Source organism: Carya illinoinensis, chromosome 16 (assembly GCF_018687715.1).
Source record: "Carya illinoinensis cultivar Pawnee chromosome 16, C.illinoinensisPawnee_v1, whole genome shotgun sequence".
Lineage (NCBI taxonomy): Eukaryota > Viridiplantae > Streptophyta > Magnoliopsida > Fagales > Juglandaceae > Carya > Carya illinoinensis.
This window is the reverse complement of record NC_056767.1, coordinates 21,331,452-21,346,420: the sequence shown is the minus strand read 5'-3', so window position 1 is coordinate 21,346,420 and position 14,969 is coordinate 21,331,452. Positions and strand designations below refer to the sequence as shown.

The 14,969-nt window shown below is 36.5% G+C and overlaps 2 protein-coding genes across 3 annotated transcripts; both read left to right on the top strand.

Moving 5' to 3' along the window:
* Positions 1-906: 906 nt before the first annotated feature.
* On the top strand, positions 907-3,259 carry LOC122299893 (dehydration-responsive element-binding protein 2A-like). The gene is made up of 2 exons (XM_043110373.1): positions 907-1,144; positions 1,819-3,259. The coding sequence occupies exons 1-2, from the start codon at positions 1,142-1,144 to the stop codon at positions 2,725-2,727; spliced, it is 912 nt and encodes a 303-aa protein (XP_042966307.1). The 5' UTR covers positions 907-1,141; the 3' UTR covers positions 2,728-3,259.
* Positions 3,260-6,083: 2,824 nt separating this feature from the next.
* Positions 6,084-12,756, top strand: LOC122299430 (TMV resistance protein N-like). 2 transcript variants are annotated; one of them, XM_043109714.1, is made up of 7 exons: positions 6,084-6,714; positions 7,807-8,917; positions 9,015-9,293; positions 9,404-10,342; positions 10,456-11,025; positions 11,437-11,755; positions 11,826-12,084. In XM_043109714.1, the coding sequence occupies exons 1-7, from the start codon at positions 6,209-6,211 to the stop codon at positions 11,930-11,932; spliced, it is 3,831 nt and encodes a 1,276-aa protein (XP_042965648.1). In that variant the 5' UTR covers positions 6,084-6,208; the 3' UTR covers positions 11,933-12,084. The 2 variants fall into 2 exon arrangements, with proteins under 2 accessions (XP_042965648.1, XP_042965647.1); XM_043109713.1 differs by having other exon boundaries at positions 11,437-12,756.
* The last annotated feature ends 2,213 nt before the right edge of the window (positions 12,757-14,969 follow it).

Below are 14,969 nucleotides of genomic sequence, written 5' to 3'. Positions count from 1 at the left end.
TCGAACGTAATCATTTACCTGCAACTATATCAAAAGGTGACAGTGTTATACGCTTGCAACCACTCCAATGCTAAAGTCAGTGAAGAATAGTTTAACTTGAGTATATGATTTAAAGTGTTTTAGGGTTACCTAATACCTATATATATATATATATATAAGTGCGGGACAGTACTGGATCATCATCATCACTGGATTACTTTCATATATGCTTAGCCGGTTATTTTATCCCTAAATAATAGGAGTAATCTACTCGCTACATTGGTGCTAATCCGCTTTATTATACAGCGGAATGCCAAGCCCCTGTGGGCCTTTAGCCTTTAATTTGAGCCATGTCTATCCTTGTAATTCATAGTTAGATTGAGATACCAAATGGACCCTCCACTAACCATCTACATGCACCATAAGAGTTTTTTGTAGAAGACATGACTCAATCTAGTATGTTAATATTTAACAAGTTTTGGATTTTTACAAAATTCTATCGGTGATACATTCGATCTTCAGTTACCGAGTATGTAAGTATCGTGTATTCTTTTTTTAAAAGTAAATAAATATGAAACCTATTTAAAAAAATTAATTTTTTAATAATAAATTATTTCTATTTAAAATATAATACATGATGCTTATATAATTTATAATTATATTTAATATTACTCTCGTTATGGCGCGTGGAGAGAAGCATATGATATTTTTCTTCCGTAGCGTCGAAAAGACATGACATGTAGATTTTAATATATTTTACCACAAATACAGTCTATGCAGGCTCAAGATGTGGTCCACTCCCTACAATGTGACAGAACCAAACAAAAGATTATCAAACGGAAGAACAAGAGTCGCAGCAGAAAGTTAAAAGGAAGACGCTAGCGGAACGGAGAGTTTGGACCGATACATCGACCGATGCCACGTGTCATCTTTTGATTGACACATACAAAATATTTTTTAAAAAAAAAATCCAGATCTAAGTCCATTCGCTCTCCGGCCCTCCCTCTCGACTGAAACTACCGATCTAATTCCTTTCTCAATGGCCTCCCTCCCGCTCGGCTGAAACTGCAAAACCGAACTTACGAAGAGCTCCACTTTCATTTCCGACAAAAACTGGACTGCGAAGTTCCATTTCCAGCGTGGGCCTGAAGGGTCTATAAATATGGTATGCTTCTCTCTTACTCTGTATTTGTTTCTCTCTCTAAGTTTCACTTCTCTATTTTAGTTTCAGTTCTCTATTTTAGGTTTTCTTGCAAGATTGGTCTGAATTGTCTGGAAATTTTTTTTTTCATTTCCGTGACCACTTGTTTCGTTTGTGAGAATCTGTCTGATGTTACCATTACGAGGCCGTGTCGTCGGATGTTACGATTACGGGTTTGGTTGATTTGAACATTTCCTTTTTCATTTCATTGGTTTTGCTTTAATTTTTTTTTCTTTTTTTGGTGGGGGGTTAGGGGCTTCGATTAGGGATTCCTGATTTGTGTTCTTGGTTGATTTTATTCTGGGAAGGTTCGGAACTTCGGTGGAAAAAAGGGTTTTCGACTGTGTGGGACTTAGGATTTTCGTTGAATTTGGGAATCTATTGGTCTTCTGTCTGGGTAGAGTACTACAGGTTTGCATTTGGAAATCGTAAAATAAAAATTCAAAAAATTGGAGCCGAATGAAGTCGTAAATTTCGTGCAAAATTGGCCTACTGTTTGTGGGGAATAATTAATTGGTTTTTTGTTCCGATGCGACCTACTTTTGATATTAACCTATAACTTTATAAGTTAAGTCACTGCATTTCTTTGTTGAATTTATTTATTTTTGTATTGAGTTTTGCTTCCAATGGTAGTGCAGATTCGTAAAGCTCCGGCCATTGGGTCGAAGGAGGGATGTATAAAAGAAAAGGGAGGGCCTGAGGACTCGAGACGTCATTACAGAGGAGTTCGGCAGAGGAAATGTGGTAAGTGGGTTGCAGAAATTCGGCAGCCAAACAACGGGTACAAAAGGCTCTGGCTTGGTGCTTTTGCTAATGCAGTTGAAGCTGCGTTTGCTTATGATGAAGCTGCAAAGGCCATGCATGGTTCTTGTGCCTGCCTCAATTTTCCTGCTGGTTGTTTAGTCACCACTTCATCAGGAACTTGTGCGGAAGCAACACCATCAGGCTCTGATTCTTCGACTACATTCAACCACTCCGGCGTCTGTGCAGCCGAAGAAATAGATGTGAAGCCTCTTATCCCAAATCTGCTTCCAATGGTAGTGCAGATTCGTAAAGCTCCGGCCATTGGGTCGAAGGAGGGATGTATAAAAGGAAAGGGAGGGCCTGAGAACTCGAGACATCATTACAGGGGAGTTCGGCAGAGGAAATGTGGTAAGTGGGTTGCAGAAATTCGGCAGCCAAACAATGGGTACAAAAGGCTTTGGCTTGGTGCTTTTGCTAATGCAGTTGAAGCTGCGTTTGCTTATGATGAAGCTGCAAAGGCCATGCATGGTTCTAGTGCCTGCCTCAATTTTCCTGCTGGTTATTTAGTCACCACTTCATCAGGAACTTGTGCGGAAGCAACACCATCAGGCTCCGATTCTCCGACTACATTCAACCACTCCGGCCTCTGTGCAGCCGAAGAAATAGATGTGAAGCCTCTTATCCCAAATCTGCTTCCAATGGTAGTGCAGATTCGTAAAGCTCCGGCCATTGGGTCGAAGGAGGGATGTATAAAAGGAAAGGGAGGGCCTGAGAACTCGATACGTCATTACAGGGGAGTTTGACAGAGGAAATGTGGTAAGTGGGTTGCAGAAATTCGGCAGCCAAACAACGGGTACAAAAGGCTTTGGCTTGGTGCTTTTGCTAATGCAGTTGAAGCTGCGTTTGCTTATGATGAAGCTGCAAAGGCCATGCATGGTTCTCGTGCCTGCCTCAATTTTCCTGCTGGTTGTTCAGTCACCACTTCATCAGGAACCTTTGTGGAAGCAACACCATCAGGCTCTGATTCTACGACTACATTCAACCACTCCGGGGTCTGTGCAGCCGAAGAAATAGATGTGAAGACAAAGCCTCTTATCCCAAATTTGAGAAATGAGGGTGGGAAAGTTGAATCGAGAATGTGTAGTCGGCTAGCTGCAGTAGCTGAAGCTGCCATGCCCAATAGGATGTTGCAGTCAGAAGCAAAGGATGAACCCTGCGACATGCATTAACTCTAAATACAACTGTTTCCTCGTGTAGACATGCTAATGTTCATGTTTTGATTTAGTACATTTTAAGCACTTTTTAACATTTTAAGCGATACAGTTTGTTCTTCCTCGGCTTTTCTCGTTCAAATTGCTTGGAGATTCTGCTGAAGCATTACAGTACAAGATGCAACTTACTTGTCAAAAAGTTACCTTGTTAGCAGGTCCATGCACTGAAAAAAATCGTCCAGCACCATTGACTTCAGAATACATTCCATCTCTTTGCTAAGCAAAATAAAAGAACCAACTTGTAAAAATACATTCCAATGTTCAACAAGCACTTTTAACAAAAATCGTGTTTAGTTCATATTGCTCATTAATAGAAATTATGTACAAAAACTTTTAACAAAACACAATCAGATCTGCCTCAATTTCAACTACTAAAACACAATCAGTTGTGCCTATCATCAATTCCAACTACTAAAACTTCCACACTAAAGAGTGTTGATCATCATATTAACTTGGTTATTTGTCCAAACTTGACCATGTGTATACTGTAGGCATAAATAAATGTAATAAGAACCTACTTAAATTTTTTTTAAATGATTGCGCGGACGCTTGCACACTCATGATTGCAAGTATCATTTATCTAAATTAAATGATTGAAAAATCATTTATCATTCATTACTTATCAACCAATATATTTATGCCACATAAGACAATGATGAATAAGATCAGGATGAATAGAATATTTTTTTTTTAATTATTTTCAATTGGGTTTTTCCTCGATGAAAAAAATACATGAATGAGAAAATGGATGCTGGTTTTTTTATCAATTGAAAGCCTTTACACTATAGACTATCCTCTTAGTATAATTTGATTTGTAAAATTTAAATTTTAAAATTTATTCTCTTAATAAATTATATTACGTAGATGTTGTGTAGTGTAAAAGTATCAAAAAATAGAATTATATATATATATATATGTATGTATACATTTTGGTCACAAAGATGGTTAGAGTTATGAGCTAGCCAGCTCCAATGTGACATTAATACAAAATTAAGATCAATTATAATGGCGACCAAATTATACAGAACAAAGCTGGTACAATTATTCAAACTTCGGATGGAATTGGACAAATATCGTTAGGACGATGATTGAATCTGTGGTGGTCCATGCACCATGTGACTGAACCAAATAAAAGAAAGAAGATCAAGAATTATGACAGAGAGAAAAAGCATATATACACATGAGAAAGAAGTCAGTAAGTTAGGTCCCACTCACGTCTTGAAAAAGGAGACTTGAACACAAGTCTTTGGAGTTTGGTATGACTAAGGTGTAGTTTGGATATCAAGATAAGATAAGATAGTTTTAGATAAAAGTTGGAAGTTGAATAAAATATTATTAGAATATTCTTTTTTTAATATTATTATTGTTTTGAAATTTGAAAAAATTAGATTTTTCATTATATTTTCTGTGCGAATTTACTAAAATTATAATGATAAAATGAGACGAAACCGTTTCTTTATTAAACTGGGCCTGAAAGATAAATTAATGCATAGTCAGAAAAACTTTGTGCTATATTGAAGAGTTGCAAGCCATATTTAGGTTATACAAAGCTTTTTAGAAATTAATTTATGCTATATTGAATTTCTTCAAAGTTATTTTGTGTATTTGAATTTTAAAAAATATGCTTGAATCTTAAGGTACCTCATTTATTGGATTTGGTATGTTATAAGTTGAATCAATTCTTTTACTTACAACCTGAACGTACTATTACATTATTTATATGACAAGATTTTGATTTGTGATATTCAAATTTTAAAATTCTTTTTTAAATCATATCATACCATGTAAACATTTTGTTAAATGTGTTATCCAAGTCGACTTGCAAATATATTTTTTCTTGTTGAATTAATGTGCCCTACTCATGTGGTGGAGTAGTACATACCATATGATTGAATTAAATGAATCAAAGAAAATCCAGAGTACTAGAAAAAGACTGGAATGAAAGGTCTTAAAAAAAAAAAAAAAAGACTTTAAAGAAAGGAGACTTTGGCTAAATAATAAAAATTGAGTCATCTACCCATTAAAGTAATTTCCAAGAAATTTTCACGATTGAATGTGGGCAAGCAATCGGAAGATAATGAGGTGGATAGATCATAGAGAAGACGTGGACTTGAGAATAGAGTTTAATAATGAAAAAAAAAAACAGAGTGGAAAAAGACTTGTGGTGATAAGTAGAAAATTAATGGAATCAAAGGACACCTTCTCCATCACATTTGATATTGTAGTGAGACAAGAAGGGAGTACATCAGTAGCAGTTTACAGATTTAAAAATGGAGAAATTGAGTTTGTAGTGACCAGATTTGTATGGAGCACTGACCTTATCAAAGTAAAGCAATGACAGCTTACATAGGAATACAAGAAGCATGCACACGACAAATTAGAAAAGTTATCATCGAAGGAGACTCATCAAATGTCATCAACAGTATTAATCATCCCCACAAAGCATGCAACTGGGAATCAAGAAGAATAGAAAGAGATACTAGATTTTTGCTGAAGGATCTAGAAGAATAGAGAGCGGTCAAGATAAATTGAGGTAAAAATTGATACGCGCATTCAATTTTGGTCACAAAGATGGTTAGAGCTATGAGCTAGCCAGCTCCAATGTGACATTAATATAAAATTAAGATCAATTCTGATGGCGGCCAAATTATACAGAACAGAGCTGGTGCAATTATTCAAACTTCGGATGGAATTGGACAAATATCGGTAGGACGTTGATTGAATCTGTGGTGGTCCATGCACCATGTGGCTGAACCAAATAAAAGAAAGAAGATCAAGAATTATGACAGAGAGAAAAAGCACATATACACATGAAAAAGAAGTCAATAAGTTGGGTCCCACTCACGTCTTGAAAAAGAAGACTTGATCACATGTCCTTGGAGTTTGGTATGATTAAGTTGTAGTTTGGATAGTGAGTTAAGTTACACAAATTAATTGGGGTCTTGCTTTTCCATTGTCTATCCTTCCCAATCTAAACTGGAAGACGCTTAATTAGCGAAGCCAAGTATTGGATATGGCTTCCACCAGCAATATTCAAACAACCCCATCATCTCCTTCCTCTTTTTCCAAACCCCAATGGAAATATGATGTTTTCCTCAGTTTCAGAGGTGAAACCCGCGATACATTTACCAGCCATCTATGCAATGAGTTGCGTGATAAATTGATCTACACCTTTATGGATGATGTGAGATTGGAGATCGGCAAACCCATTAAGAAGGAACTCTTGGATGCAATCGAGGAGTCAAGAATGGCGGTCATCGTTATTTCGAAAGAGTATGCATCATCCACATGGTGCTTAGAAGAACTTGCAAAGATTCTTGAATGCAAGAAAGATAGAGAGATGAATGTTTTGCCCATTTTCTATCATGTAGATCCAAGTTATGTGCGCAAACAGGAGGGCACCTTTAGAGATGCCTTTGCTGAACACGAAAAAAATCCAGAGAACAAAGACAAGGTGAAAACTTGGAGAAATGCTTTGAAAGAAGTAGCCAATCTTGCAGGAATACATTTGAAGAGCGGGTAAGATACACCGATTTTTTCTAGTTCTCAATCTTTCTTCTTTTTTAATTTTATACTCATTTTGGTCGTAAAATACACATTTATTACTGTATGTATGACTATAACAAGATCTAAGGACTTAATTAAATAAAGTTGAGTCACGAGTGTACAAACATCTTTGAACCCAGTTCAGATTATTATGTATATCCTTAATTTTTCTATGAGTCTCCTTCTAGTCTAACATATTGTTAAAATATTTAGAGATGAGAAATGATGGTTTTAGATGAAAGATAAAAGTTAAATAAAATATTATTAGAATATTATTTTTTAATATTATTATTATTTTAGGATTTAAAAAAATTAAATTGGGATTTGAAAATTTTGAATTATTTATTATATTTTGTGTGAAAATTTGAAAAAGTTGTAATGATAAGATGAGTTGAAATGCTTTCCAAATCCAAAAAGGGCATAAAACTCCCAAGGTCTTAAGTTTAATTATTCTTGGTCGCATAAATTTCTTTATCCATCTATTTCTTTTGTGCTACTTCTTTAATTGCATTCTCAAAGTCATCATTTCTTATGTATATGTACTAGGAGACATTTCTTGTGTAGCTTCTAAGTCATTTTCATTTTCTTGATTTTAGAATTCTTCATTGGAGGTATTGACTCATTACAAAGAACATTGATCTTACAAATAATCACTTTATTTTCTTGAAACAAATAATCTATAAGCCTTCTTATCTATAACCAAGAAGATGCAATATTTCGCCACTCGATCCAACATATATGCAGTGTAAAACTAGAGTTTAAACATTACACCACATTTGGACCAAAGATGGATACCCATAACAATATAGAGAGCAACACTGCTTAAATTTAATATCTACATGCCCCTTTCAACAAATTGATTAAAATTAGACCAAATTTTGTCTTTTTGATCTTGAGAAGTTATTCATCTTCAATTAGATGCATGTGCTAAGTTTTCAACCAAATCATGCCTAACTAAGCTACTATAATAAATTTAAATAGTTTAAGGTGAACACACAAAGAATCAACCTTTACATATCTCTTTGTGATTTGTGTTGGTTTGGGTTTTATTTGTTTATTTTACAGGGATGAGTCTAAGTTTATCAAAAGCATTGTTAAAAGCATATCTAGTGAATTGAGCAACACCCGCCCAAGTGTTCATGTACTGGACAACCTTGTTGGGATGGACTCTCGTGTTAAGGAAATGTATTTGCATTTAGGTATTGGAATGGATGATGTTCGCTTTATAGGGATATGCGGGATGAGTGGAATGGGAAAGACAACTCTTGCACGAGTTGTTTTTCAAAAGTTCAATCATCTATTCCGAGCTAGAAGCTTTCTTGAAAATGTTAGTTTGGTTTCTAAAATAAAAGGTCTAGTTGTTTTGCAAGAAAATATCCTTTCTGATATGAAGTTGAAGGATGATCAAGAGAAATGGGATGTGCTGAAGGGAATTGATGTGATAAGGAATAGATTACGTTACACAAAAGTTCTTATTGTTCTTGATGATGTGGATGAAAAGGAACAATTAGAAAGATTAGCTGGAAACTCTAATTGGTTTGGACCAGGGAGTAGAATCATTGTGACCACTAAAGATGAACATTTGTTAACAAGACATGGAGTGCAAATTATATATCGGAATAAAGGACTACACCAAAAAGAGGCTTTACAGCTTTTTAGTCAGGAAGCCTTTTGTAACCCTGGTCAATGTGAAGATCCTCAAGACCTTTTGGATCTATGCAACGACTATGTGAGTTATGCCGACGGCCATCCTTTAACTCTTAAAGTTTTGGGTTCCTCCCTATTGGGAAAAAGAAAAGATGTATGGAAAAGTTCGCTGGATAGATTACAAGTACTTCCTAATAGAGATATTCAAGAGAAACTCAAAATAGGTTTTGATGCATTGGGGGATACGGAGAAAAAAATGTTTTTAGATATTGCATGTTTCTTCAATGGGGAAGACAAACATCGAGTAGTAGATTTATTGGAAGGTACTTCTGATTGCTTCCCAGCCGTTGATATAGACACTCTTGTTGACAAATCTCTTCTCACTATTTCGGGGAGAAAATTGTGGATGCATAGTTTACTACAAAGAATGGGTTGGGAAATTGTTCGCTGTGAATACCCTCAACAACCTGGAGAACGTAGTAGATTATGGCGTCATGATGAGATCCTTGAAGTTCTACGGGAAAATTCTGTAAGTGTAATAGTATAATAGTCACACACACACAATGCTTGTGACTATTTGTTGCATACACGTTCCATTCATTTATTTTGTTGTTCTTTATTACCAGGGAACATATAGAGTCCAAGGCATAATGTTAAGTACCTCGTCTCCACACCAAGAAGAAGTCTTGAATCCTGAAGCCTTTTCCAATATGAAAAAACTTAGATTAATTAAAATATGTGATGTGAACTTTCCACGGGGCCTCAATTCTCTCTCTAATGGGTTACGACTAATGGAATGGCATGAATATCCTTTGGGGTCCATACCAGAGAGTTTTCAACCAAGCAATCTTGTTGAGCTCATTATGCATCGCAGCAGCTTTCTGCAATTACCAATGGCTTTTCTTGTGAGATCTTTTTCCCAGATTTATAGTTTTTTTTTTCCTTTTTTTGAATAAAATTTGGAGTAATTTCTTGAAGACTTAATTTTCTCTATTTCTATATTGTTGAATCACAGAATTTAAACAAGTTGAAAGTCATGGACTTTAGTGGCTCTGAAAACTTGTTGATGACTCCTGACTTCTCTGGATGCTCAAGTCTTCAAAGGTTAATTTTTGAAGGTTGCACAAGATTATACGAAGTTCACCCATCTATTGCAGCTCTCAATCAGCTTATTCTATTAAATCTCAAAGATTGCAAATGTCTGCGTGGCCTTCCGCATGAGATCAACTTGGAATCATTGAATATTTTGATCTTATCGGGTTGTTCAAGATTCGATAAGTTTCCAGAGATTGGGCAAAATATGAAGCATTTGTTAGAGCTTTATTTGGATGGGACTGCCATTGAGGAACTCCCATTATCAATTCAACATCTAAGCAGCCTGACATTACTAAATCTTAAAGGGTGCAAGAGGCTTTTGATTTTTCCAAGTGTCATTTGTTTTTTACCTGCTCTTAAAATTCTTACTCTCTCTGGATGTAAAGGTCAACCTCCTACCCCTGTTTTATTTTCAATTGGTGCACCCCTCACCTTGTCGTTGCCTAGCTTGTTTTCAGGGTTAACATCTTTAGTAGCTCTCGATCTAAGTGACTGCAATCTTTTGGATGGAGCACTCCCTGATGATCTTAGTGGCTTATCCTCCTTGGAGTCTCTGAATTTGAAAAGAAACAATTTTACGTACTTGCCACAGAGCATTTCTCAGCTTGCAAAGCTTAAATTTCTTTATTTGGATAATTGTAGCAGGCTTCAGTTATTGCCAAATCTTCCCTCAACTACACAATTTGTAATGGCTCGAGAATGTACTTCACTCCAAAATTATTCCAATCAAGTTGTAGTGTCGACTTCAGGTGGAGGAGAATTCACTGTTATGAACTGCCTTAGCTTGGCTGGTCGTGAAGAAGACATTCTCAGTGAGGTTTCTTTGCTAGATACACACTTTCAACCACTATGGATGGAGGTCTCTCTCTCTCTCTCTCTCTCTCTCTCTCTCATATATATATATATATATATCAACAAACATAATAAAACATTTATTTCCTTCTAATTTTTCCATTCTATAATATTGTACAGGAGCAAATTCATCAAAATGAAGAATATCATAGCATTCCTCTGACTGCAATTCCAAAGTGGTTCAATCAAAAAGATGGGTCATCTATATCGATCCCTTTACCATACAATCTCTCTAAAGATGGTAGTTGGAGAGGAATTGTGTTGCATACAGTGCTAGGTACTAATGTGCACGGTCCTAGAGATAAAACTTTGGCTGATGCCTTGAATAATGTTCACGAGTTGATATGTAGCTTGGACATAGATGGAGGTCTTGCAACTTGTTCCGTAGTCCTCCCTAAATACCAATGCAGCCAAGATGATTCATTTGCACTTTACCTTTATTTATCGCATGCAAGGTTTAGGAACCAACTAGACCAACGCAACTGCATCACCGCTCGATTTAAATCCAATAGCTTGCCCAGTGTTGTGATCAAATGTTGTGGCGCTCGTATTCTCTATGAGCAAGATATGACAGTGTTCGTACAAATCTTAAGCCAGAAAAATTTGGGATGGATTCCTCCAATACTTCTAGAATGGTCCCGCATGATTCCGAAAGTCACTCACGATAAATTCTATGCAACTGACTCGCGGGTAAGGATTCATACCCTTGCACTTAATTGGCAAGCTCTCTCTCTCTCTCTCTCTCTCTCTCTCTCTCTCTCTCTCTCATTTGAAACTAAGGGTATGTTTGGACTCTGGTAATATCTTAAAATTTTGTGAATTATGGGGAAATTTTTTGAGTAAATATATTTTATTAAATTTTGGGAAATGAGAGAGATAAAAAAGCTGAATAAAAATACAATAGACTTAAAAAGAAAATTGAATATTATTTTTGTTTTGAACTTTGTAAAAGTTGTATTGATTTTTATATTTAAAGAATGATTAGGTAATAATTAGATGAAAAATAAAACTTGAAAAATATTTTGTGGTTTGCATGATATTAATTAATTCTGTCTACATCATTCATAGTCTCAAATATGCCCTAAATTTCCATTTTTACAGGAGTTTCATCCCTCGACTAGGTATAGTTTTTGTTTCCCTCTGAGTAAAGTTCAAGACTGGTTCACTCATCAAAGCTGTGGGCACTCGGTGGCAGTTGACATATCCCCAAGATTATATAGTACTAATAGTAATTGGATGGGACTTGTTCTATATGCTTGTTTTTCATTCTGCAGGGACTTAGAAATCCTCGAAAATGTTCAATTTCGAATGCATACATTAAGTGGCCGGGATGATTATGTCCTTTCTTGCCACATCAGTATACATGAAATCAAGCAGTTTATTTCTCAAGATGGCTTCTGTTGGATAGCCTACATGCCAGGTGAGGAATTGATGCAAAACTTAGGTATCCAACACCGTGGAGATTATATGACAATGTTGCCCCGGTGCAGCCACATTGCAGCTTCATTTGAGAGTGATTGTCCTATCATTACAATGGAGAAATGTGGACTTCGTCTTTTGTACCAGCATGATCAAGCACAATTCGAGCAAGAACTAAAACATTGCAATGACTTGCTTTCCAAGTACCGAGATTCCACGGGTCCTTTCATGGCCGACCTGGAAAGAAGAAATGAAACAAGTACAGTACCTGATGATGAGGTATGCCGACTAGGAGGAACTGTTCACTCTAATAAGGACCTCCAAATTGAAATATCGATAAGGCCCATTCTTTGTCAGGGAGAAACTAATTACACTCGGGACAGATCTCTTTATGGGAACACCCAAATAAAACAGAATGGTGTATATGATAGGTGTTATCCTCCAAGCAAAATTTTAGAGTGGTTCACCCATCGGAGTGAAGACTCCCCTGTGACAATCCCTCTACCTCCAAATGATCGTAATTCTTGGATTGGACTTGCTCTTTGTGCTTCTTTTTCAGTGCCAGGCCATTTGAGTAACGTTGCTCTGGGATCTCGACTTCCTTCCAACCTCATTTGTCATCTAGAAATAGATATTGACACTACGGAATATTTCCATAACTATTGCCTCACTGAACATAATGATCTCAAGTTGTTGTTAAAGCTTGGTGGATTCATCTGGCTGTCTTATATACCACGTCGGTTGTTTCCAGGTGTTTCGGATGAATGCAGTTGGATTGATGCATCTATCTCAACCGATTGCTCAGGCAGCTTGATAGTGCAGAAGTGTGGGTTCCGTCTTTTATACAATGAAGACGAGCTAAATGATCAGTTTCAGGAAATAGAAAAGCATTGCTGGGTCTCGTATAAGAACAAGGATGTTTGGCAAAAATTACGTTGACCCCAAAGAACTCTGAGGATGCATTGACCCCATCAAAGTATCCAATAATAAAATCTTTCAATCGATCAAGCTCACAAAATAAATTTTACGTTGATCCGAAAATAATATTTAAATTATTAAACTTCACTTCTAATCTTAGTATGAGAATTTAGCCAACCATGTTTATCGCAAGTGCTATAGAAATCACATAAATATTCTCCATTAGAAAACTAAAATAAAACACAAGAAATATTAAAAAATAACTTAAAAACAATAAATCTGGAACCCAGTCGACACCGAGAATAAAATCCAAGCCGTCGCCTACCAAAAGTAAAAACAAAAAAAAAGAAAAGAAGTAATCCAGTACGAGAGATCAAAAGGAATAGTCTTCAAATGAGAGAGAGATTTCCGTCCATCTAAACAATGAAAATACAAAGAGAGAGCTGCCACTGAAGGTCTGGACAAAAAATGCCTCTCACCGACACTCCCTTCCCTAACGTTCCTCTGCGTCAATACTCTCCTGCAAAAAAAATATAAATCCCCACCGACTCTCCTTTCCTTAATCAATCAAGCACAGACACCTCAACCCCTCTACACGTCTTTCCACTTGGAAACGAAAAGCACTCTCTCTGGAAAATTAATCCCAGCCAACTGACTCTTCCACTCAATGAAAACTCAAGCACCCGCCAATCCAACTCCCTACACGTTTGACTTTACTCAGCCAAAAAAATCCTCACTGACCTAGTCTCTCTCAATCGACCGACACACACCTTATAATCCATCGTCCCTCACGTCTCTCCGTAAACGAAAAACACCAAGTAGAAAATTCAACTCATGCACCGACTCTCTCTTCCCTCTCATCATGCATTGACTCTCTCTTCCATTTAATCATGCACCGACTTTTTCTTCTATCTTCCAGCATCTCCCACGTCTTCATATTTCAGCCAGCTCCCCTCAAATAATTCATCCTCTCATGATATAAAGCACCGACTCTCTCTCAACTCCCCCCCAATCAAACCGACTGACACTTCCTTCTTCAATTCCAACCTCACGTCAATACTCTACTCCACTAAGAAAATTAATTAAGTCCCAACCGACCCACTCTCCCTCAACTCCAACGTGTACTCCAATAGAGCCCCTAAAATAATTTGAAATCTCCCTCACTTTTTCTCCCACCATCCCACTTTCTTCCAGAAAAATAAATCCCAACCGCTGCCTCAGGAAATAATATATTACTCCCTTTCTTCCCCTACTCAACTCTAACGTCCCTCCTCTCTTCTGAATGATAGAGCAAGCAATATATATATATATATATATATATATATTCATGGTTCCAAGATACAAGACGAGACTCCACTCCTAATTAGCTGCACCAACCGACATCAAATTTATTTGATTTTGCTTGACTATCACACGTTAGCAGCACCGGATTTAGATACTACTACCTTGCTGAATTCCTTTTCCCCCAAAAAATATAATATCTCTTGCCTTTTTTTCCATAAAATCCACCGAACAGCCTCTTTTTTTTCTTTTACTTTCCGTATTTGTCTAGACCACCCACCTCCATGTCCTTCACTTGTTTTTTTTTTCTTTTCAACATGCCTCCACTTGCTTCAGCCCCTTTCTTAGACTTTGACTTTGCATGTGTTTGTCTACCGCAAACCATTTTTTTCACTGCGTGCGTCTATGAACAACCAAGATAAGAAAGTCACCACCGAAAAGTCATCTTCATTTTGTGTCTTTTTTCATCTGCCCGAGTACACCGCTTCCTTCCTTCACTTCATTCCTCTCAATTAGCATGCGCTTTTAGTCAAAAGTTCCAATCGGATCCCATGTGGTTTTTATTTAAGCTGAAAATAAGTATATAAAAATAGTACTCAAAAATAAATTAAAATGAAAAATAGATTATCAAAAATATATTATATTTGTGAGGAAATATTGTCCAATTAAATTATAATTATAAAATTAAGCATAAACATGATATCAATCAATTAAAAATCACAACTTGTATTTATGCGTATTAACCATTTTTTCATCTAAAACCAATAATAATATCACGAAGAATTTAAAATACATTGGTTTTAAATAGTTAAAATACGCAATATTTCAGCTCAATCAAGTACAAACACATATCTCGAATGTCTCTTTGAGATCTTTAATCCACCTTCCAACCCCAAGTAGACGCTCCTCACCTGAGAAGACAGGGGGTCATAAGTGCTAAGAAAAGCTCAAAGGAGCACCTAATTTGAGTCTCCCTATGCTGCTCCCCATGCGGCGGCTGGAAGTTCTGTTGGAGA

Excerpts from the sequence above, each read along its gene's own strand:
- LOC122299430 (XM_043109713.1), top strand. The coding sequence starts at position 6,209 with ATGGCTTCCACCAGCAATATTCAAACAACCCCATCATCTCCTTCCTCT. Across the intron at positions 6,715-7,806 it reads GGAATACATTTGAAGAGCGG|GGATGAGTCTAAGTTTATCA; the intron begins GTAAGATACACC and ends TTTATTTTACAG. Across the intron at positions 9,294-9,403 it reads AATTACCAATGGCTTTTCTT|AATTTAAACAAGTTGAAAGT; the intron begins GTGAGATCTTTT and ends GTTGAATCACAG.